This window comes from Halyomorpha halys, unplaced genomic scaffold, assembly GCF_000696795.3.
Source record: "Halyomorpha halys isolate HHAL.00 unplaced genomic scaffold, Hhal_1.1 Scaffold297.1, whole genome shotgun sequence".
Lineage (NCBI taxonomy): Eukaryota > Metazoa > Arthropoda > Insecta > Hemiptera > Pentatomidae > Halyomorpha > Halyomorpha halys.
In genome coordinates this window covers 985,353-1,009,738 of record NW_027109687.1, presented here as the reverse complement: position 1 = coordinate 1,009,738, position 24,386 = coordinate 985,353, and the positions used below count along the sequence as shown (strand labels likewise).

Sequence of the window (24,386 nt, the reverse complement as noted above, 5' to 3'; positions counted from 1 at the left end):
GAGTGCTAATAGACATCTGTACGTCAAATGGTTTTTGAGATATGAATTTTTCAAAATAAATTCACTAACTACTGATCTTTCAGTACGTCCCATACGACATTTTTAAGAAATGTTGCTTTTTACAAAGCTAAATCTCGAAAACTATTTAACGTAAATAACTCTATTAGGGCTCATATTTTAGAAAATGTATTGTTCCTTGACAAATAACAATTGACATTCTCTAAGGTTTACTTGTGTTGTTTCTACTTCTTAAGATATAGAGCTCCGAATGAAAAATTAGTTTTTTTTATCGATTTGAAACAGGCATCATTTTTTATTCCCCCTACCTATACTTGGCAGACAAATCAATTTTGACTATTAATTGCCTTTTTTCTCCTCTTGGGCTCTCGTACTATTACCACTCAACGTTCAAACGAGACCATCCACACCGACCTACGCAGTCCGACATTCTTATAACTTGCAAACGGTTTCACGACATACTGCACAGAGATTTCAATAAATTTATGAGACAGATGGCAACAAATGACATCCCTCATGTAACTCGGCGTAGGCTAAAAAAGAGTTGGATGAGAGACCTCCTAGTCTGATCAAATGGTTTACTTAAACGTCAGGAAGATGCACCATATAATGCACCATACCATGCCTCAATAGTACAGCTCATTTGCTGATTGTAAAATATTTACAATTGCGAATAAAAAATTGTAAAGATATAAAATAATAATTTACCAAGCAGAAATACATTTTTAAACAAAAAGGATAAAACGATTGCTAGCGTCTGTAAATCTTCATTCATAACAACAAACGTCTTAAAATAAAACTCGAAACTCGTTTTTTTCCTAACCTACTGGATAATAGGTGCACAGTGTTTACACAATAGCATAAATGTTTAAGGAATAATTATGAATGAAACATTTAACTAAGAAAAAAAAATACATCTCAGAAGAGAATGAACTGTAACTCTTAAGACCTGTTATCACCACATACATAGTGAATACTTATTAAAAAAAAGTATATTTTCTTATTTTTTTATTTTTATTTAATGATTATTAACTTTATTTTCGGTACGATGGATACTAATAAAATGCTACAGTGTTTAATAATCCTAGGTTTTTGAAGCATACTAACAAGCAAACTTTTTTTTTTTCAACGCTTCGATAGTAGATCATAAAAATAATAGTGTAGAATTCCTATCACTTGACTTGCCCGAAAACGGTTACTCATCTCCACTATTTTCGCTACTAATATTTATGTTTGTTCAGGTGATTCAGTTTTATACTCTGAAAAAGATAACGGGGAAATCCTATAATGAACTAACAGCAAATAGTTCCTAAAAAAATACAACTATTTATTTTTGAATTATAAAATACCAAAAACTTGTTCAGATCAAATTTATTGCTATACGAATATCTATAGTAAACAATAAGCGATAAACTAGACCTATTTATAAAAAAATAAAATAAAATAGCAATCTGAACTTTAACAGCCTAATGAGTATTTTATAAAAATAAAATAAAAATAACTAGTTTATTCTTAAAAAAGTTTTGGATTAATTAATTAAAAATATAAGTCTGAATTAATTTCTTACTTAATAATTAAAAAAAGTATTAATCAAAACGACGGTATGAATTTTATATCAAAGTATAATTTGAAAAAAAAAAAGAAGTAAAAACTCAATTTATTTATTGAATGAACTCGTTTCATTTATGACAGGGGTTTCCATTGTTTATTTAGAATATTACTCTTTCCTTATGAAAACTGGAATAAATGAAACCTCGGAAGTTATTAAGGTTTATAAAAACTAAAAAAGTTATTTATATTTATCGAAATTAATCAAACCATAGTATATAATAAAAATATAAATCCCTATTAATTATGTACTTCATGGAAAGCCTATAATTAGAATTATAGTTTTTATATCTATATAATTAAATATATTAATATCTTGAAATTTATTTTAACACCAATGAACATTATTTAAAATATTAAAATGAAATAATTTAAAACATTTTAGGAAAAATATAAAAAGTATCTTTTACGATTCACTATATTTTAATGATTTTAAAAATATTCATGATTTAAGTATTTACTGAAAGGGCAAAAAAACACACTAAAAAAAAAATAATCTTGTAATTATATGTTCTTATTTTATTTTTCAGAATTTAAGAAGAGATATTTGGTTTTTATTAAAAGCTGAGGAATTTTAATTGCAAGAATTTAGTTCAAAAAATATGAATAAGAAATTGGTGATTTTCCAGTATTGCTTTCGTATTTTTCATTAAACAGCATACTTATAGACAATTAAAGAGTTCTAAAGGTTGAGAACCTCAGAAGGTTCTAAAAAAGATTAATTACTCTAAATCTAGTAATTAAGATACGAAATGTTTAAATGCCTAATCTGGGCGTACAAAATGCGTATTTGCACATTGCGGGTCAGTTAATGTGGGTAATTATTTTTTAATTAGGTTTATAAAAAACTATAATCCAATCCAGTTTAGATTGGAACTGAAGTAAAATAACAGAGTGAGGAATAGAAGAATAGGCGTAAATTACAGAAAGCAGATGAGGTGAAAGAAAGATACTAAACCACTGAACACAGTTTTTTCCAATTCCTACTTTTATCCTACTTAAGACATAAAAAAGTTGTTTTTAACATTTTTTTATTCATCTTAGACAAATGGTTTAAGTTTAATAATTCACCTTAAATGGTACTGTAATTCTCAACTTTGTAACATAAGTTCTTAAAAGATCTGAAAAGTCTGAAAGGTTGGGTCCGGACAAAGTGAGAGAATGACGTTTCAATATTCATTTTTCTTAGGGTCAAGTCATTAAGTCAAATTCTAAAATGATGTGGAGTATAGAAAAAAAATTGCTAATTTACCGATATATTCCATTTTATAACTAAGTTTTTAAATTTCAAACACACACTTGACACAACTAACTCTGAGTTTAGTTTAACTGAAAACAGTTCTGGCCCAAACCTAAAATAAGTTATTTCATAGCAATATAGACTGTAATGGACAATTCTGAGTAATGTTTATAATTATTAATCTTAAATTATACTCTGTACTTTATAATTTTTAAAATAATTAGTTGAAGAAATTTTTTGTTCTAAAAAACTGTTTTTTTTTTTCATTATAGGGTATGAATGTGCAAACAACATCGTTGCAAAACGACTTCCAAATATAACTGTCTTGTTGACGGACCCTCAAGATCCACAAAAATGAATATTATTGACAGTTAAAAAGTTATCAATATACACACATATGGGGCACTCTTCCAAAAAGTTTCAAATTCCAAATTATGGTAATAAAATAAAATATTGTGATAAATTAGCAATTTATTTTCTATATTAGGGTATTTCACAGCTACCAAAAAAATAAAACAAATAAACAACAAACTGTGAAATCTATTTGATTAACTCCTAGTTTCTCAAGTTATTTTTGTAACTAGGAGATTGCCTTCATTTCCAAAATATTTTTTATAAGAACTTTTTTTTGTGTGTGTTTTTTCTATTATGAACTGGTAACTAAATGTATTTAAACTTTCATTGGTGTAGGGTGATATGATACAAATATTAAATAAATAAATTTCTAAACCGATCCATAATAGACAGCCAAACTGCTAAGATGTTTTGTCGTAATTTTTATTTATAATTATCCTTATGAAAGAAACAAACAAATGGTTTGATAGTGTATCCAACCTTAATCTCCCATTTATTATTGCTTATCAGTAGTGCGTGTACTCTCTACTCGACGCTGGCCTTGGCACAGAATTGGTGGAAAAAAAAATGAGCCGTAGTCAGTATATAAAGACAATAATTAGTGAACTTGACTGTAAATTATTATTAAAAATTGGGAATTAAGAAATTGATGCATATATATACTAATACGACAAGTTGATACGAACAGTGGTTTAAGACCAAAATATAATTTAAAGAATACCGCTTGTTGTCACTAATTTTAACTCATTCAGTCTACAGAAATACTGAAACGTTTTTGGGTGTATAAGTGCCATTAAGGTCAGATATGAAAAGTTATAAAAAAAAAATCCAAATCTGAGAGCGTTTAACTCACTAAGCATTTTACCAGACGAAAAAAACCGCCAGAAGGGATTCTAGGGTTAGATGCTGAAGAACGGTTTCACAGCAGACAAATTTATATTTTCGGTTTTATTACGTTCCTTTCAAATTTAGATCCAATAATGAATCGAATAATTGTAACTTCCATGTTGTTCTTCAACGTTCAACGTCACAAGGTGCATCCTATGAGCGAAAAAAAACAGGAAGTGGGTATAATGTTTTGAAAAATTACGGGTAGATGAAAATGTTTTTACCTATTTCAAGATTTCAATGACATTCCTCAATGAATTGAGCGATTGATTTAATCATAGGTACCTTATTGTTTACAGAATCCTTGAACATAAACAGTAAAAGAACTATAACGATTTTTATCTTAAGAGAAAATTCCGATTCCGTTAAATTGGATGTTTGATAATAAAATTCAGAGAAAAAAATACTAAAAACGTAAATACAAATTTAATTTTGAATCCTATTTTTGAGAAGATTATTCGTTACAGAATTAATAAGTACTTATGTGATAAGATAACACTTTAAAAAAATGGATTTCGCGGGTTAAAAATAAATTGAAGTCATATTGCTATGAAGGTGAAAACAAATTTCTAAGCTTTGAAAAATAAATTAAACCTTCAATTTTGTTAGCTGTAATGGAGACATTTTTATATAGGTATACATTTAAATACAGAATAAAATAATTTAATGCCAATGATTTAAATAATTACTTTAGGAAGTTCGAGCAAGAATTTGTAATTAAAAGGAATAAATCAATGATTTTTCTATCCTAAAGAAGGAATGGACAGTACAAGCCGTGGTATCTTTCAAACTATTTCGTAAGAAAACCGGTCTTCCAGTCAGATACGATATTTTCCGTCTGGTAAAACTCTTAACGCGTGAAAGCTTCTATCCATTTCAACACTACTGAAATGGATTTTTTTTATATACCATAAAGATCATAGCATGTGAAATTGGCCTAGTGCGATCGACTAACAATAATTAACGATGACAAGAAATAGCTTTTGCTCATTTTTTTATATAGATGAACTGTATAATTTTCTGTTATAATTGGTTGAACGAGATATTAGAAATGAATTCTATTATAAATAAATGATATAAATAAGTTAAAAACTAATACCAAAATACAAAAATAAAATGCAGTAATTAATATTGTCATACTTGTTTTTAATTGTTATTACGCCCTTGTGGAGCCTACAGAAAAAGAGCTCAATAACCGGGAAAACGCTAATCTGGAATTAGTAGTTTCTTACAACTAAAATAATTTTTAAAAAATTATTTATTTATAAAAATGCGCAAATAAAAGTAAATAAATTATAACATTCAAAGTTTTGAAAATACAATTTTCTAATTGAAGGACTACCTTTACGATTTTTTAACTCTGAAATTAAACAAAAACGACAAGTCTTTCATATTCTGATTATTCTTCAAAACTGAAAATGTATCAATTTGGTCAAATGTACGATTTTTTTTTTATTCCAGAATCTTTTTAAAGGGAGCTCTTCAATTTGTTTTTTCCTTACACATGAAAAATGATCAGACAAATGTAAAAAAAAAAGTATGAACCACCAATAACGCCTTCACATCTCTTGGCCTGAACAACCAAGCAACCTTTCTGTGGAATTAAGTTTGTGGATTCAATCACAGAGTTGTTTCGTACAGGTATTATGTTTACAAACTTCATTTAAGTAAACTCCTCTTATTGTTTAGTTCAATTAACGTACAAATTAATAAATAAAACGTAATTAAGAGCGGTATAACCTGGTTTCGATCAGAATGTTATAGGAAATAAGACCGGGCCTGCGGAAAAGATTGGTTATAACAAATGTTTACTGGATCTAAGAAAAATATCTAAATTGTAAATTTTTAAGAATCTACTTAAAATTTCGAAATGGTTCTTATTCAGTATTTTTTTTTCTTTTAATTTAAATACAAGGTTAAGAAACGAATGAAGATAAGCAACAGCAAGATAAAAATAAATGATCATTGAAATTAACTTTGGAATAATTCTCACTTATTTTGATATCCTATTATCAACCTTCTTAATTATACAAGAACAATAAAAAACTTTTAAATCCCGAAGGAATTACAAATAACTTTCAATTTTACTAAGTTTGACTGAGAAATAATTTCTTCCATAGCTTTTAAACAAAAATAGATACAAAAGAAATAAGTTTATTAACAATATAAGGTGAAACAACACATTTTTACCGATATATGTATGCATGCCATTGCATTTAAACGTAATAGTTTTCAAAATTGTTGACCATCGAAAAAAGATTAACATTAAAAACTATTATATTATACCATGTTAAATATTAAATAAAGAACTAAGTACAAGTGACAGGAAGGTGACAAAAGCGACATGTTGTGACCTGTTTAAGCATCTGATTAACAAAGATAGACATAAAAATGCAATCAATGGTGGCTTCTTTGATGACTTTTTAGTAAAATTTCCTCTAAAATTATTTTGGAGGTATCCTATAAATTTATGATAGTATAAGTATTTTAATTTAATAGGGAGGAATTTCAGCTCTTGGGATAAAAACCTTTAGTATTTAATTATTTAATGACAATTTTTTATCAGTAGAATAAAATATTATAGTATCAATTTTTAAAAGAATATTTTATCAATGTAATAAATGTGAACAGGTTGTGATCAGAATGTTATAGGGCCCGAGAAAAGATTAGTTATAACAAATGTTTACTGGATCTCAGAAAAATATCTAAATTGTAAATTTTTAGGAATCTACTTAAAATTTCTAAATGGTTCTCATTCTATATATTTTTTTTTCTTTTGATTTAAATACGAGGTTTAGGAACGAATAAAGATAAGCAAAAACAAGATAAAAATAAATGATCATTGAAGTTAACGTTGGAATAAAAACGTGAGTAGCATGGAACAGCGTTTCCTGAAATTTTCTCCGTTAGAAGAAATATTATTACAACTGTTTTCCTTATATTATTGTAATTCTTTTTCTTTTCTCCTGGAATATATTTCTATTCGTTAGGATAGTTAATTTATTATTAGCTATATTATAAGTAAATTATTCTAGGTTTTGTTGTTATTAGTGATGGTGTGATTTGTGAAGAAGAAAATCTTTTTTAAAAAAATGTTGCATTGAAATTATATAGTTTTATTATTAGACATGGGCTATAGGCCTGTAATGAAAAACTCTTCTAAAGATATGTGAGAAATCAATAATGAGGTTGCCTTTTTGATAGTGTAGGAGAATGAAATGAACTGAGTTGAAAGTAAAGGAATCATTTGACTTTGTGTTTCAATTAAAATTAACAACTCTCAAATAATTAATAAAAATTTATTAAATTAAGAAAACTAAGAATACACATTAACAACAATATTTAAAGCGATATAACTAACTACCAGCAAACACCTTAACATAAGAAACAGACTTGGCAATTACATAGCAATTTATCATTTCCCTTTTTTATCTACTACTAGGTGCCGAAGTTTGAGATAGAGTTACAGTAAGATATTTTTAGTTTTCGTCAGATAACGCCGACAAACAGCAATAGATTTCAAGAATTTTTTTATTTATTTCATAAAATATTAATAATAAGAAAATGTATTATCGACAATTAATTGATATTTCCATATTGTTAAAATTATATAAAAATATAACTAATACTATTCTTTGTAGATTTTTTTGTTCATACTGTTCTTACAAATATTAATAAATAGGTACAGACTAGTAAATATTGTTTTATTTATATTTGTTATTGTTTTATTTATTATTGCTATATCTCATTTATATACCTGTTTATTTTTAATGCAAAAAATATTCATGATAAATAACTATAATCGAACTTTGTGGGTCTTTACAGCTATCATTAATGTAACTTAGTATAAAGTGATATCAATTTTAAAATAAAAAAAAAGTTTTACAGATAATTATGGTTATTTAGTGTAATGTATGAAATAAATTATGTTAATAGCAATTCCAGTTGTACAGTTCGATACCAAACACATTCCTTTAATGTTGGCCATTAATATTTTTTTTTTATTTCATGACAATTAGGGAAAATACAAATTTAAATACAGTCAAAACTCGGTAAGAATAAGATTAAATTTGTGCAGATTTACTCAGTCGGATTAATATTGTTGTTTTTGTTGTCATTTTTAAAAAGAACATATTCTCAACATAAGTCCTAAAAGCAATAACGACACAAAACAAAATTAGAGAACATGTCGCAAAAAGGAAAATTTCATCAAAACATACATTTAATACATTAAAACAAATTTAGAAACTGTTATAAATCTGTTAAAATCAACCAAAGCAAGGAAATAGAAAGTAAAGAAAAAATGGATGGTAATATTAAATTCTCACTTATCTTGATATCATATTCCCAACTTCTTAATTTTACAATAGCAATAAAAAACTTTTAAATCCCGTAGGAATTACAATATTGTTATTATTTATCTATTTAATAAAGGAGGTAAGAAAAAAAACAAAAAGGAATTACAAATCACTCTCAGTTTTACTAAGCTTGACTAAGAAATAATTTCTTCCATATGGCATTAGCTTTTAAACAAAATAGATACAAAAGCAATAACTTTATTAATAATATAAGGTGAAACAACACATTTTTACGCAGTTTTACTTTATATGTATGCATACCATCGCATTTAAACGTAATAGTTTTCAAAATATTAAGTATTAACCATATAAAAATGATTAACATTAAAAACTATTATATTATATCATATTAAACATTAAATAAAGAACTAAGTACAAAGGACAGGAAGGTGACAAAAGCGACATGTTGTGACCTGTTTAGGCATCTGATTAACAAAGATAGACATAAAAATGCAATCAATGCTGGGTTCTTTGATGACTTTTTAGTAAAATTTCCTCTGAAATTATTTTGGAGGTATCCTATAAATTTATGATAGTATAAGTTTTTTAATTTAATAGGGAGGAATTTCAGCTCTTGAGATAAAAACCTAAAAATAAGATAAAAACCTTTAGTATTTAATTATTTAATGACAATTTTTTGTCAGTACAATAAAATATTATAGTATCAATTTTTAGAAGAATATTTTATCAATGCAATAAATGTGAACGGGTTGCGATCAGAATGTTATAGGGCCCGAGAAAAGATTGGTTATAACAAATGTTATTAACAAAAGTTTTCAAAATATTAGGTATTAACCATCTAAAAAATATTAACATTAAAAAGTATTATATTATAGCATGTTAAATATTAAATAAAGAATTAAGTACAAGTGCCAGGAAGGTGACTCAAGAGACACGTTTTGACCTCTTTCGGCATCTGATTAACAACGATAGACATAAAAATGCAATCAATGGTGGCTTCTTTGATAAATAAATCAATTAAAAATATCGGCGTCCACAGAAGAAGGAAATGTAAATATTCGCAGTTTCGAAGCAATTCAAATATTTAACTTTTTCATCTGATATTATTTTGTAGGTATCCTATAAATTTATTATAGTACAGGTATTTTAATTGAATAGGGAGGAGTTTTAGCTATTTGGATAAAAATAGCTATCTCTTTATTATTTAATAATCTATTGACAATTTTTTTATAAGTACATTAAAATAGTACAGTATCATTTTTAAAAGAATATTTTATCAATATAATAAATGTGAACGGGTTGCGATCAGAATGTTACAGGGCTCGAGGAAAAGAGTGGTTATAACAAATTTTTACTGGATCTCAGAAAAATATCTAAATTGTAATTTTTTAATCCCATAGTCACAATTTTAGCAATAATCTAATTAGAGAATGAATTATTTACATTTAAATGGTGTTATATTGTATTCTTTATAGAATATAAATTAAAGTAAAAAATGTAAAGTTTTTTTTAAATTGTTGAGGTGAAGAAAACTTCCAATTAGAATATATGTATACTATTCTATATTTTGTACTTGTTCAATGTTTCAGAATATCATCTCATATTCATATGCTATTGTATCCTCATATTTGTTATTTTTATCAATTTCCAATTGGAAATCTTGACATCTGTACACAAATAGTAAATACGTAGACTACATTATTTAAATCAAAGTCTTTAATTTTCTTCTAAGCGAAATTATAGTAGAAGTTATGATGTGAAACCCAAATAGTAGTTAGCTTTTTATATTGAACTAAAAAAACATATAATTAATGACACAATTATTATTCAATAAAACAATTTTTATGTATAACGCTGTATAAATTTATTTCTAAGAGAAGAATCACAAAGTTATTTCACGTTTAGTTAATAATTAATCGTTAATCAAAAATTAGAATCGAAAAATTAATTTTCAGCCTGAAACAATATTTATCAGTCCGAATACGACTGAGCCAAGTAGTGGGAAAGAAAGTTCAAATCCAGATGAATTTCGAATAAGAAATATGTTCAGAAACAGAATTACAAATATCTACAAAGTTGCAGTTCAATAGTCAGTAGTTATTTCATTTTTTAAAATAAAGAGACATTAAATGGGTTTTAAAGACAAAATGGGAATTCCTGACTTTTAACATCAACGAAGGCCATGAGTGAGCGAGATATGGACTGAGAACGAGGAAGGAAATAAGGAATCAGCAAAAAAAAAAAATAAATAACGCAAAAAGCATCCACTTTCCAATAAAAAGCGTGCATTTATTCTAGAAAATTGGAAGATAATTAGTTGACAATGTGATGATAGTCTAGGTGGCCGTCAATACAGATATAAAAATAGCAGAAAAACTATTTATTAGTAACCTTAGAATTTTTTAAAAATATTTGTGTAACTGTCCTGTCCGCCTCCCAGACCATCTTTCTACAAAATTCTAGACAAATGGATTTTACGCAACAAGATTTTGATAAAATAATTGTTAATTATTAGAAAAAGTATTTTTTCGTGGTAAATTTTGATAATAAGACATAGCAATGAGCTTACCATGGCGGGTGGGGCTGGAGGGAAACGGACCTAAGGAGGCGGTAGCGTAACCGGCGCTGCTCTGCCGTGGGCTGGGGCTGACTCTTCTTCATCGCGGTCACATGAGGACTGCCGGAACCCGAGCACTCAGAGATAAGGTGAGCATCACTAGATAAGGTGAGTCATGGCTTGATGGAAGGGGGAGCCAACCAAAGCACGTAGATCGGGCAGTATGTTGACATTTTATCTAAGGAATGTTGTAGTAATTGCTAAACAAATGTTACTCTAAATGCAATTAAAAAATACATGCTAATAACATGAACTACTATAAATAGTCTTTTATATAATGGCTCACAATAATTCCACCACGAGACATTACTTCACGGTCGATCAATCATCTGTCGCATGAATTACGAAGAAAATGACTAAAGCAGTAAACAAATCCCGTAGCACAATAGCACAATCAGCGAAGGAGACGTTCAAAATAGCAAGGGTATATCTTCCAAACCTGAAATATGAACTGTCTATATTAAAGAATGTTACTCATTGAATTTATTTTCATTTATTGGCTCATCAAATTTATATTTATTTTCAGTCTTCAAACAGTATTGTTTAAGATCTTATACGTTACTAGTCTTTGTAAAAATCTGTTGAAATGTTTTTGGTGCTAATTATTAAAATGTTGATATTTGAAAATGTAACTCCAATAAAGTAAATGACCAAATTTAAGAAAAGTGTGAGGAAATTGCGACTCGATCAGTGGACTAATAAAAAGGTTTTTGAAATTCACTCTTATAGGGTGCGCTAGCAACTTTGCAAAACCCGAGTATACGTTGGCAACAAAAATGTCAAAGCGATCCCGTCACGTCTAATCCATGTAGCTAGAGTCAAGCTTGACGTGAGTGTACTCGGAAAGTGAAATCTGTGTACGTTGATTTCATTCATACTAAGTATATACTTCTCATCGTGTTATGCATTTTTAATTTATGGTAATTCACTGATCAATCATTCAGAGGTTTAACAATCAATAAGTGAAGCTAACAGATAAGAGAGAATGGGAAACGGCACGCAAACAAAAGGTGAATACTGAGAAAAATATGAATCAGTTTCAGGAAAATAATAGATACTGAACTGCATTTCGTCGCTGGGTTTTCATCACAAACATCGCAGTTCAAAAAATTTTCAATTAATTCATCCAAAACACAAAAAAATGCACTGTATATAAAAAGGATCTAAAAGTTTTTCTTGTTAAGCAATATCAAGTAAAATATCCAAATTACTTGCTATAATGCTGTATTAGCAATGGAGGGCTAAAAAGAAATTTAGTCAATATATTTAACTGCCCAACTTTCATAATTTGTGGCATCTCCTTCTGGCGGCACTCAAATAAAAGGATTTTCTTCGCTAAGTACTCAACCCAGAGTCACTGGTAGCATCGCCATCCCGGAGCAAACATCCCTAAGAGTTGAATCCGGCAAAAGCAATTGCCCTGCCTATTCTTATCTTCCAGCCATGAAATCGATGGATAATTTAAAGTATTTTTGGAAATCAAAAAAATTAATGCCACCTAAATTCTGGTCCCAGCCCTAAAATACAATAATAGTTGCAAGACTGAGAGTGGAAGCTAGTAGAGGATTCTCATGGTAGCAGTCAAGCAGAGGAGTACAGGTCTTAACTAGAGATTGCCACAGGGTAACAGATAAGAGAGGCAGAGAGAGTGAGAGACCTATTTGACCATACCTATATGGAACCTATAGAAATATATAATCAATGCGGTTTCTAAAACCATCACCCATTTCTACAAAGACGGATAGCCAGAAACGTAGCAATATATTTATTTGGTTCTCTTAATTAAGAGTTGACCAAAAGCTCGAAAGTGATTGGAACGATATAAGGTACACTAAAAATTATGCTCAAATCGTGAATATTCTTGAATATATATAGCTTACTTAACTTATCTTTTGGAGTAAGGGGCCTTTATTGCAGTCATACATATCCTCATTTGTGCGTGTTTGGAGTTAGGTTATTTGTCACAATCTAGTTACACAAACAAGTATCGTTCGCATCGAAATTATATAGTTTTATTTTTTGGTATATTATTGACAAAACTAAGAATACATATTAATAACAATATATACATAATATATGTATATATACCGTTATAATTAACCCCTGGCAAACACTTTAACATAAGAAACAGACTTAGGCAATTATAGCATTTCCCTTTTTTATTTACTGCTAGGTGTTGAACTTTGAGATATGGTTACAGTAAGATATTTTTAATTTTCGTCAGATAACGCCAACAAACAGCAACAGATTTTAAATCTTTTTTTGTTTATTTGATGGAATCTTAATAATAAAAAAATACATAAATTAATCGACGTATTAATTGTTATTTCTATATTATTAAAATTATATAAAAATATGGCTAGTATTATTCTTTGTAGAACTCAGCATTTTTTTTTTTGCAAACATTAATTAATTGGTACAAACTTGTAAATATTATTCATGTTGTTTTATTATTTTATATATTATTGCTTTATCTCATTTATATACCTGGTTAGTTTTATTTAATGCAGAAAATATCAATGATAAATAACTATAGCCGAACCTTTTCTACAGTTACATTAATGATATAACTCAGCCTTAAGTGATATCAATTCTACGATAAATACGTTATTATTTCATTCCATATAAAAATGAAAAATTCATTTTAGAGATAATTATATTTATTTGGTGTAATGTATGAAATAAATTTAATTAGTAGCTACCCCAATTGTATAGATACCGAACATGTCATTCCTTTAATTTGGAGTTAGATTAAGTATTTCTCAGAATCGAATGAAAACAACAAAGTATAGTTTGGATATGTATATTTGTGGTGGTTCAGTAAATTATCAGTGCTAATGGAATTGATCGGTCAAGCGGGCTGTCCATGAGGATCTAAATGAAAAACAATACTTGACAGGTCACTGTTGGAGTATGCTGAGTGTGGTGCTAAGTAACTTTCCACTAGTTTTATGAACTTCTAATTATATTGTAATTATATGTTATAATTTCTTTTTCAAGAAAATTAAATATTTTCAATTAATTTTTTGACTGAACAGATTTAGATATAAATTCTGAATTACCTGTAAAGTTTCTGAAAATGGAATTAGTACTACTGTGAAGTAATCGATCAGTATGTTCAGAACGTCGTACTCGGCAAATCATCTCGAAACCTGACCAAAATATAAACAATTCAAATAATTTTAATTTTGAGTATAAATTAATACGGATTTGTTTTTGTGCAGCTTATCCGCCATGAAAACTGGTTTATTTATAAATTTAACGTATATTTATATGCCTGTATTTTATAATTGTCTGTTTACTTTATTTCATTTAAACTATTTCGTTCTAAACAACTTACATTCAAGTAGTTTAAGTTCAGTATATATATATTTAGTAAAATAAAAAAAATAATTACCTCATTTTTGATATCTATTTTTATAACTTGACAAATAACAAGTGATAAGAAACAGATAAAGAAAAGTTAGTGGGTAATTGGGGTAGTATTATGTCTCCAGAGAATGTAATTTAAAAATAAAATAGTACTATTCTCCAAGAAAAATGAACCTCGAGATAAATTTTCCATTTGGATATTGCTATCTTCCCAATTCCATTTTACTTGCTTGAAGTGTTTATCACATAACGTTATGGATCGAGTACTCAGAACCACAAATAGAGCAAATATACCAAGAACCAGCGTAAAATATTATTAAATCAAAGTCTATTCAATCGAGACTGAATATGACTCAATTTTTCAACAGCGATGCTGTCAATATGAAGAGATATCAATTACGGTTCATTTTGTACTTATGGTATTTTTTCCTGTAAAATATTTAAGAAGCAATTCAATTTATACTATTATCTCCTTCATCGTGTGGGGGGGATCTAGTTTGGATCATAGAACTTGTTTGGATTCTAAACAGAACAAGATGTGTTCTAGAAGACAGAGCTGTTAGCATTACAGGACATTATCTGTCATCACCAGAATCAAAATATATGGTCAGATTATATATTCATCAATTTTATTATTTGTTTTCAATTTATTTATATTATTATTAATCTATTCATGCATTTTATATATCTTTATTTCACGTTCGTACATGAAAATTTTACATTAGATATTGGACTTTTTTATTTTATTTATTCGAATATATACGAGATGCATTCCTTTCCGTCATTAAGTAGTGTATTATTTGCTTGCAACTGATGTCTAGTTCAGTAGACCTAATATAAGGAAGTTGTATTAAATTGTAACAATTTCGATCAAACTTTCTGGGAAAAATTTCAACATCTTATTAAGTATTTCATCGGAAGAGAAAGACAAGAAGAAACATTTTTTTTTTTAATATAAGACTATGACAGCACAATTTTAAGTTAATTTTAAATAAAATAATTTCTTTATTGTAGGAAGATACTTCGAGTGGTATTCAAATGAGGTGTAAAAATAGCAGAAAAAATATTTATTAGTAACCAAATATTGATTTATTAGTATCCAATAAATAGTTTTATCTACTATTTTGAGTACTTTTTTTCTTACCACCACTCGGACTGTCTTCCAGTATTCAATAACATACGGTCAACTGATCCAGTAAAATAACTTTAAATTATTTTGTTTATAACTAATTCACAAACTGCAGCCCCGACCTCCTCCTCAAAAAATCCCTTTTCTTCCTAAAATATGACATAGCACTTTTTTCAGTCATATCTTCAAATTTCTACAGTATCATTGGAATTTAATTCAGAAAATTACAGCAGCATTGAAAATTTAATTTTTTTGTCAACTTGGGAATCATTTTTCCCTAGCATCAAAGATCTACCTTAAGTCGAAAATCCTTCAGTGAAAAGCCGACGCTGAGGACGTGCTTCTTCTGGTTAGTAAGAAGAGACTTGGAAGCAATCCATTGGATCGTTCCGTTCCATTATGGACCAAATTCCCTGGTTTCAGCGGCTTTCCAATCTACAAGCTCTAGCTTCGTTCTGAAATTGTATTAAAATTCATGGTTCCATTTAATTCTCATTACACCTAACACCAGGATTCCCAAACTTGAAAAACGGTAACTGAATTTAAAGGGTAGTTAAATGATTAGAATATCATCAAGATTTCATGCAGTCGCTGATCACTGAAATTTCAAAAAAACAAAATAGTGAAAAAAATTTATTAATGTGAAATGAAACACTAATGTACGACATCTTTCACTACCTTAGAAGGCTATAATATAAATAATAAATTCTGCACATCGGATTAGTAACGTTCCACCGAAGACATAATCACACCAAAGCGACCTCTTGAGAAGATATCCTTCCATCCTTTATTGTTTCTGTCTCAACTCCAAAAGAAAAAGCTAATTCCAAAGAAAAATAAGTTAAATAATTTTGTTCAGCTATATTTCTAGACATAAAACAGAAATTCCATTAGGTCGGAATAAGGGCTAATCTACAAGGTTAATAAAACTCTTGCCGTATTACATGATCTATTCTTACAGTTCTACTTATCTGATAAATAATACGCCAAGATAAAGATTCACAGCTGTGTGAATAAAGCATACTGCTCCTTAGAATAAACTCCGATTTTCAGCAAGGCAGTGTGTTAAGACTGTATAGAACAGAAAGATTATTTTGCTGTATTCGGCTAATATCACCACGCTGTTATCTTTTTTTTTTTCATTTAGAATGAAAACCTGGAAACCACAGATAAATTAAACAGAAATAGTTTGAGATTATTATTTTCCACATATGGAACAAACGTTGGTAGTTGATTTCACTAACAAGAAAGTCAACTATATATTACGATAAATGATATTGGATCTAGAGCTCCGATGAAAAGAACATAAAAAAAAGTAGTAATACTAAGAATAATATTTTTTTTTTAAACTTTATTATTACATTTTGTTAGAAAATTTCATTTCTACTTTTTTTTTTTTTTTCAATCTAATGATGTATATATTTTTATTATTTTTCCTTTTTATATATGTGCTTGAGTTTCATGATAATGGTACGAAAGTAATCAATAACAACAACTTATTGTCCTAGGCTGTAGCATATTATAATATTTATCAATAAATTAAATTCTTCAATCAATCATCAGTGCACTCAGGTCATCAATGATCATTTTTACCGAGATCTTTACATAGCAACAATAAAAAAGTTAGAAAAATTGGACACAACAACATGTTAAATAACAAGAATAATAGTATATTATATATTTTATTAAATAACAATAATAGTATTATAACAGAAAAAAAAAATGGAAATACATATGATTTTTGTAATTATTAATAATATTTTAAACCTACATAACTATTGAACTCATAATGAGCCTGATTAGATATTAATCAACAAAAAAATAAAACAAAAATCTTAAAAAACTATACTACGTGTAACATATTTGTAGAAAACGAACATAATGAGTCAGAACTATGTTAAGGTTCTGAAAATTACCAACACATTCGCTTTATCAAGTGCTAACAAATTATTGGATATTCTGCTATATTAAATTTATTAGGCTTTATCGTATTTTCCGCGATGATAACTGATGTTAACACTAATGAGGTCTACCAGGGGGAGTATGCAATTTATTTCCTTTTCGTAATCCCTAGAATATAATTCTGACTGATACTTGATGTATATGTGAAATGAATGAGCTCAAAATACGTATCTAGGATTATTCTATAAGCAGAACTAAACTATAAAATCGGGAGTCAAAATTTCGCCAAATCAAAATCCTTTAAAGCTTTTACATCCTCTTAAGATTACGATTGAAAATTTTTGGAGTTAAAGTTCGAAAAGGAGAAACCTCCCGGTTCATCAAATTTATCATAATACAACACTCATAGTCCTGTATAAATGCATAATAATATAAATGCATAATAGAGTGCATAATGAACTCTAGCTGGGCTGCATTCAAATATCACCTATGGAGATTCATTCCATGTATATTCTTCGAACAATTATTAACATATAGATGGCATTATCATTCAAGAGGCATCTCAATCAGATGAGAAAAACTCCACAGTTTATTGACAAATTACTTTCTACAGATAAGTACGCATGCTCACAAGGATTTGTATCAGTAATTTAGAGCAGGGTTGTGATATATTTCCATGGGATCCGCTTGCTTTTACCCTCAATGAAGCCCAGCTCTTCATCAGATAATCCAAAGGAGAGAGCGGGCACTAACATAGATACATCAAACGGCCACACAAGAGAGCCGAGGATAAAAGTTTTCCTTTCTCGGTCTATTTTCCCTGGTACTTTCGTTATAGCGTTGTGTCAACGGCTGTATAGGAGAGTGGCCAAGGCCTCGGCCCTCTATGTAATCAGCCTTGCCCTACAACAGCTCAACTCATGCGAAAACTTCCTAACTCATCTCCTCGCTGCCATACAATAGCTCTTTCATAAATCAAAATATTTCTCTAAGTTAGATTTAGTGCTACTGGTAATGGCATAGGGAACCATCACAATAGGCATATTGTTCTTCCTGTCAATAAGTTGGATTTAAGCTTTCTTTTTTGTATTGTTAGTACTATATGTAACCATTTGTATCATATTAACAAATCGAGAAAATTAAACAAAAAAATACAAGATTCAAATAAAATATTAAGAGATGAAATATAAATCCTTATTTTTTTAAGTACATAAATTTCTTATTTCTTGTAATCAATCCTGCGAATTGTTTTTTTCAATTTCGTACCGTAGATGATCCGTCTAATCGATTAAACCTTCTAAAAATGTTTTATTAGCCATTTTCTTACATATTTCAGCCTCCACTGGCTCATTAACAGTGATGCGGCGAGAGGGATGCGCTGGGATCTTTTGAGCTCTGCCCTACCCCTCACACGTGGGGGGATAGAGTGGGCTCAGGGATCCTCAGGTCGATTGTGTATATATTGTATATATTATTTTATCATTATGTTATTTTTCATACAGATAGTTTGATTATGTTCATTTTGTATATTCTTTTGTTTGTATATATTTTAAGAGTTTTTTTTAAATTTATTTATTTAGTTTTTTTTTAACTTTAGTATGTATGAGATCATTCATCACTATTACCTATACTCCACACTGTACAACAACCACAGCCCACAACTGTGTGGTAGATTGTAATATCTACCAATAAATAAATCTACCAATCTTATATATTTGGGTCGATGTTGGTTCGGACATGAGAAAAAAAAAAGAAGTGTTGAACATAGGGAAAAAACTACTGTGCATACAGAATAGTTTTCCGATTGGAGAAGTTGGTCGGGGGGTGCGGTCAGCAAAGAAAAACATAAATAAACAAAAAAATATTTATTTATGCCGACTAACTTTCGAACTGAAGTTTTAGCAAACAGTTTTAGCCTACCTTCTCCGCTTGACTCCCTGATGAAGACCTGAAACTCAGGTTCGAAACGTCGGCATAAATATTTTTGTTAATTTATGTTGTTCACACCCCGACTAACTTCTCTAATTAGTAGACTACGGGCAACTATCTACACCTCACATAGTTTTCCGTTTTCTTCTATTTCGTATTCTCCCGTCAGTTTGCTATATTGGTCCAAGCTCAATCATTTTTTTTTTTCAAAAGGAGTTCCAGTAACATATACATAGATAGATAATTGACCGTATAATTCCAAATATGAAGAAGATGGTCAGGTCTGCGGTCAAAAAGAACAAAAATAGTTCACAACTATATAAATAGTTGTAATAATAATATCTGTTGTTTCTCTCTACTTTATAGGGCTTCATCAGGGATGTTCAAGATGATAGCTTTACAGACTGGCTGAAATCGGAAGCCAATATTGTCTTGAACAGTCCTGATGAATCGTCGGATAATAAATAGTTGTGAACTATTTTTGTTCTTTTTGACCGCAACTCTGACTATCTTCTTCATATTTGATTTCTTCTAACCTTTTTCTGCTTTTAATTATATTAGTAAATTAATAAGGGCCAACTAAAATGATGGAAAGAAAAAAATAATAATAAGCCGAAACATTACTATTCAATTCAAGTTATTAAACGAAACTTTCGTTAAGATATTTTTATAAATAAATTGAGTGTGAGATTATAAGTATTTTTTCATTCCTTATATTGATTAATTGCAGATTCAATTCTTAACAAATGAACAACCTAAATAAAGGGGTGTTTCACAAATTAATAATTTCAGGCCAAATTAAGGAAAGGACAGAAAAATTAATTGAATTAAATCGTTCTTATTCATCATCAGAATAAACATATGATTTTGTTTGAGTCCAAACTTTGGTTCTTATCGCAGCAATTTGATAAAAGTCGTCATAAAATAAAGTGTACTACGAACAGATTAAAGACGTGAATTGGCTTTCATATTAATCAATTTATAATAGATCATTTTAATATACGATCTTTATGAATTTTAATGTTTTGATGATTGGTTATAAATATTGGAGGTGCATTATGGATATATCATGCAATGTTATGAAACAGTGTTTGAAGCTAATATCTAATTTGTATGTAAAGTTATGCATCAATTACTGAGCACTAACCGTACAAGCGTTTTCCATTCTGGGTACATGATCGTATTAAAGTCAACCTTTTTAAAAAAAAATATTTCCCAATTTTCATCACAGAGTTAGAAAAAAAAATTTTAGTTCAGTTTAGTTACTTTGGTTTTTCAGGTAGTCAGGGAATCGTTAAAATAAACACATTAATTTATTATATTAACTAACCAATAGTTTGATATCTTTTGTTCTTGGATTTTTCTCTATTTTTTTTAATTATGAAGGTAGCAATAAATTTTTATTCAGAAATCTAAAAATAACCTATATAAAAGTTGAAAGGAGGCTAAACAGATAAGTAAACATATCTAATTACAAAAATTGTATATTTTTGTATTAGAACTAGTACTAGGTATACGAATACCTGTGCAACATAGAACAGCTGCAAACATCTGTATTTCCTAAAAAAGCAATGTGAGGTGGAAATAAATAAAGTAACAATGAGACCTTATTTGACCAAGATAACGGGATATAATTAATAATGAACAATGTTCTAGCAAATGAATTATTATTTATTTTACATTGTATTTCAGGAAGTTTTACTTCTTAGTTGCAAAACGATTCACTTAGATGTACATTTGTCATCTAGAAAACTGTTTATTTACGTTCCCTCTCTTGTAATACAGTCGAGTCACTAACCTTCCCCCCTCCATCTTCGATATTTAGCATCAAAGCAACTGCGTACATATTTTAGTATTAAATGTTTTTGATGTTGTTTTTCATGCAGTCACCGAATTCAATAATCTTGAATGTTTTAATCTGGAAATCAAGAAAATTTAATAAAATAGACACAAAAATTTCAATTCTTTAAAAAAAAAGAAAATGAAATTCATTTTAATTTATTTTTCGTATCCACAATTATATCTCTTACATTTAGGATATAACGCTAATTATTTTTCGAAAGAAGTAAATATTGATGAGAACGCATATTTGTTTATTCAGGAGTGAGTCATAGCATAATCACCTCATATTTCACATGTAGTTTGCCTATACCGTATATATCCGCCTATATCGTAGTGTCCACAACGAAAAACTTGAATGAAAAATTATCTTCTGTAGTTTTATTAAATAAAAAAACACTCCTATTATTTAAAAAAAAAATTAAGTAGGCACTTTTTGAGTATTTGACGAATTCTGAAGGAAGAATACAGAAGAAAAGAATAACTGATGGTGTTCAATCTTGAATTAATAATTAATTGTGGAGTAACAAAAAAAAAAATGATGATTATAACGTTCTTTCATAAATTTTTCTAAGCAAAGCTGAAAATAATACTGACATTTTTCGTAATAATCGTTTTAAAAAGAATTTAATTATTAATTACTTAGTGAGTGTATTTCCCTTCAATGCATTGACAAATGTTTACGGTGATATGAGATTATAATAACATCTTAACTTTAGAAGAGAAATACAACTGAATTTACAATTTTTTAGTTTACTGACAACTAATATTGAAAGGTTAATTTTTCAAATTATTTCTCATTAGAAAATATCTTAATTTCATTGTGTTTGTAAATTAAAATTACTAAATATAATTGTATTATTTCAAAATTATGGAATTACCTAATGTATTTAAAAAGGATTGACCTACTTTGAGCATATTAAACTACATGGAGCATCTGTAAAAAGACCTTTCAAGTTAAGGGTAAAAACATTCTGTTGCAGTAGCCCAAAATCAATACGATCAAAAATTAAAGAAAACAATTGCGCAGGGATATAGTGGGTGCCCAGTAGAGATCCTGCTTATAAAATGAGATGGAACCATCTCAGACATGCAATTAAATGGAACTGGACTAATATCTAGGTCTATACTGAATATCGAAATTATGTAAGTGATTTAGACCCAAAGGACCTATCTCCACAAAAAAAGCGGTACTGGATTGGATGAATTCTATTAGGTAACATGAGAAAATTCCAATTTTGGTGTAAAAGGGTGAATTAATCACTTAATCACCAGCGACGCTGAAAAAGCTGATGTATTAGCAAATTTCTTGGAGAAAACTCCCCAACACTGACCATGAAAGAGAATGCGGATCTCTTTCTTTAGTAGATGACAACAGCAAAGCCTCCTACCTAAATTTATGCCCAAAAGAAATCCAAGAACTGATTAAAAAGCTTAAAATAAAGAAAAGTTCATGATTTGATCTCAGAAATAGCTATTAAAAATTTACCCCGGAAAGCTGTCGGTATTATTTCGTCAACTTTTAATAATTGTCTATGTACTGAATATTTTTATGAAAGAAAGCCGAACAGATGTAATTCACAAACCTGGTAAAAATGCTACATAAAAGAAATCAATTTTTTTTAAATTTAACGACGTTATACCAGATTTTCAATTTGATTTTCAGTATAGTAATTCCACTTCTCACTGACACGACTATCGGGATTTATAATAAACTGAGTAAAAAAAATAAAAAAGTTCTTGGAATTCCACAAGGGTGCATTAAGATACAGTAACGAGGTCTCCTATACAAACTAAAGAAATTAGACACTCCAATACTTCAATACTAATATGATATTCTAAGCTCATTCCCCAAAGGCCGAATATTTTCTGTTAGAATAAATAACACAAAGTATAAGACGAATAACTAGTTAAAAATAAAAAAGCCAGTTAAGAACTAGAAAAAATTAGCTTCGAATGACAATAAATTACATCTTAATCTAGAGTGGAAATGATGTCAAACAATAACTTTGTCATGGCTAAATTCTTGCTGTATTGGGACTTATTATGGGACTTAGAAATATCATTTCTATCGTAACTGGATATTGGTACTGCACAATATAAAGTTATTTTATGGTAGTTGAAAAAAAAAATCACTAAAAACTCATTAATAGGTTTCTGAGTTTGGATAGATCTTAAGAATACTTTAGCCTGTAAAACGTAATACAGATTGTATTGGATTTCCAGGAGTGACATCTTTACACTAAGAGTTTAAGACACTAAGGCCTTGTGACTCTTAGAGCACCGTAACTTCTATGATCGATACCATCACTACTAGATCAAGCAATGACCAATTTGGGCCACTGATTCTATTAAAAGTAACTTAAGATTCTGCTAATCAAAAAAATTAATAAAAATTTCATATAAGGTATGATCTGTCTTTTTCTTTTCTTATTATTTTTCGAATATTAAATAAATTAATACTTTTAACTAGCATATCCTTTATGACCTACAGTTGTTCAGTATTTGAAACACCTCAGTATTTAAAAGAACCTGGGGCCTCCATTTGAATAAAGACGGTCATGATTTGCAAGAAAAATATAAAAATCATCAACCAAAGGAAACTGTTGAAGAAAGGAAATTAATAGAGAAAGCGAACATACGTTCAGAAATTTTAGACAGAAACACTGATAAACAATAAACAGATTTTAAAACAATTGTATATTTTACTGTGTATTACATATTAATAGATAAAATTTTGTATTATTTTTTCTATTCCAGGCTATGTATACTGTGTTTTATTTTCTGTTCTTTTTAGAAGGTAAAAGAGAGAGGTTTTTTCTCACTCTAATGATCCTTTTCTCCGTCGTTTTTCCTGTTTCTGTATGGACATGACCTTATTTCCATTTCTGATTTAGTTCCTTTCTTCAGTCCTCTTGCTACAGAAGCCAAGGAATATATTTCTTCTTTTTTTTTTCTTTTTTATTGTAATTTTATTTATTTTTATGCCTACAACAGAAAATACCTATTTTGTTTCAGCCAGGGAAGGTTGGGTTAAACATTTGATAAAATAATTGTTTAAAGACTGTGAGCAAAAGTGAATCTCTTAATAAACAATTTAATAACTAAAGAAATCTTGGTTTTGTTTCGAATGTCACATCTCATTAATATAAATTTATATTTTACTTTCTA

General features: G+C 28.7%; 1 protein-coding gene across 6 annotated transcripts in view; it reads right to left on the bottom strand.

The window, feature by feature from the left end:
* Window positions 1-24,386, bottom strand: part of LOC106680884 (inactive rhomboid protein 1) — a 388,358-nt gene that overhangs the window by 146,916 nt on the left and 217,056 nt on the right. Inside the window, exon 1 of one of the 6 annotated variants that reach the window (XM_067047842.1) lies at window positions 10,997-11,122. The exons of the other annotated variants lie outside the window; for them this stretch is intronic. Within the exon in view, the coding sequence (XP_066903943.1) occupies window positions 10,997-11,088 (92 nt within the window). The 5' untranslated portion in view covers window positions 11,089-11,122. Of the gene's footprint in view, window positions 1-10,996; window positions 11,123-24,386 lie in introns of those variants that run through there. 6 annotated transcript variants of the gene reach the window in all.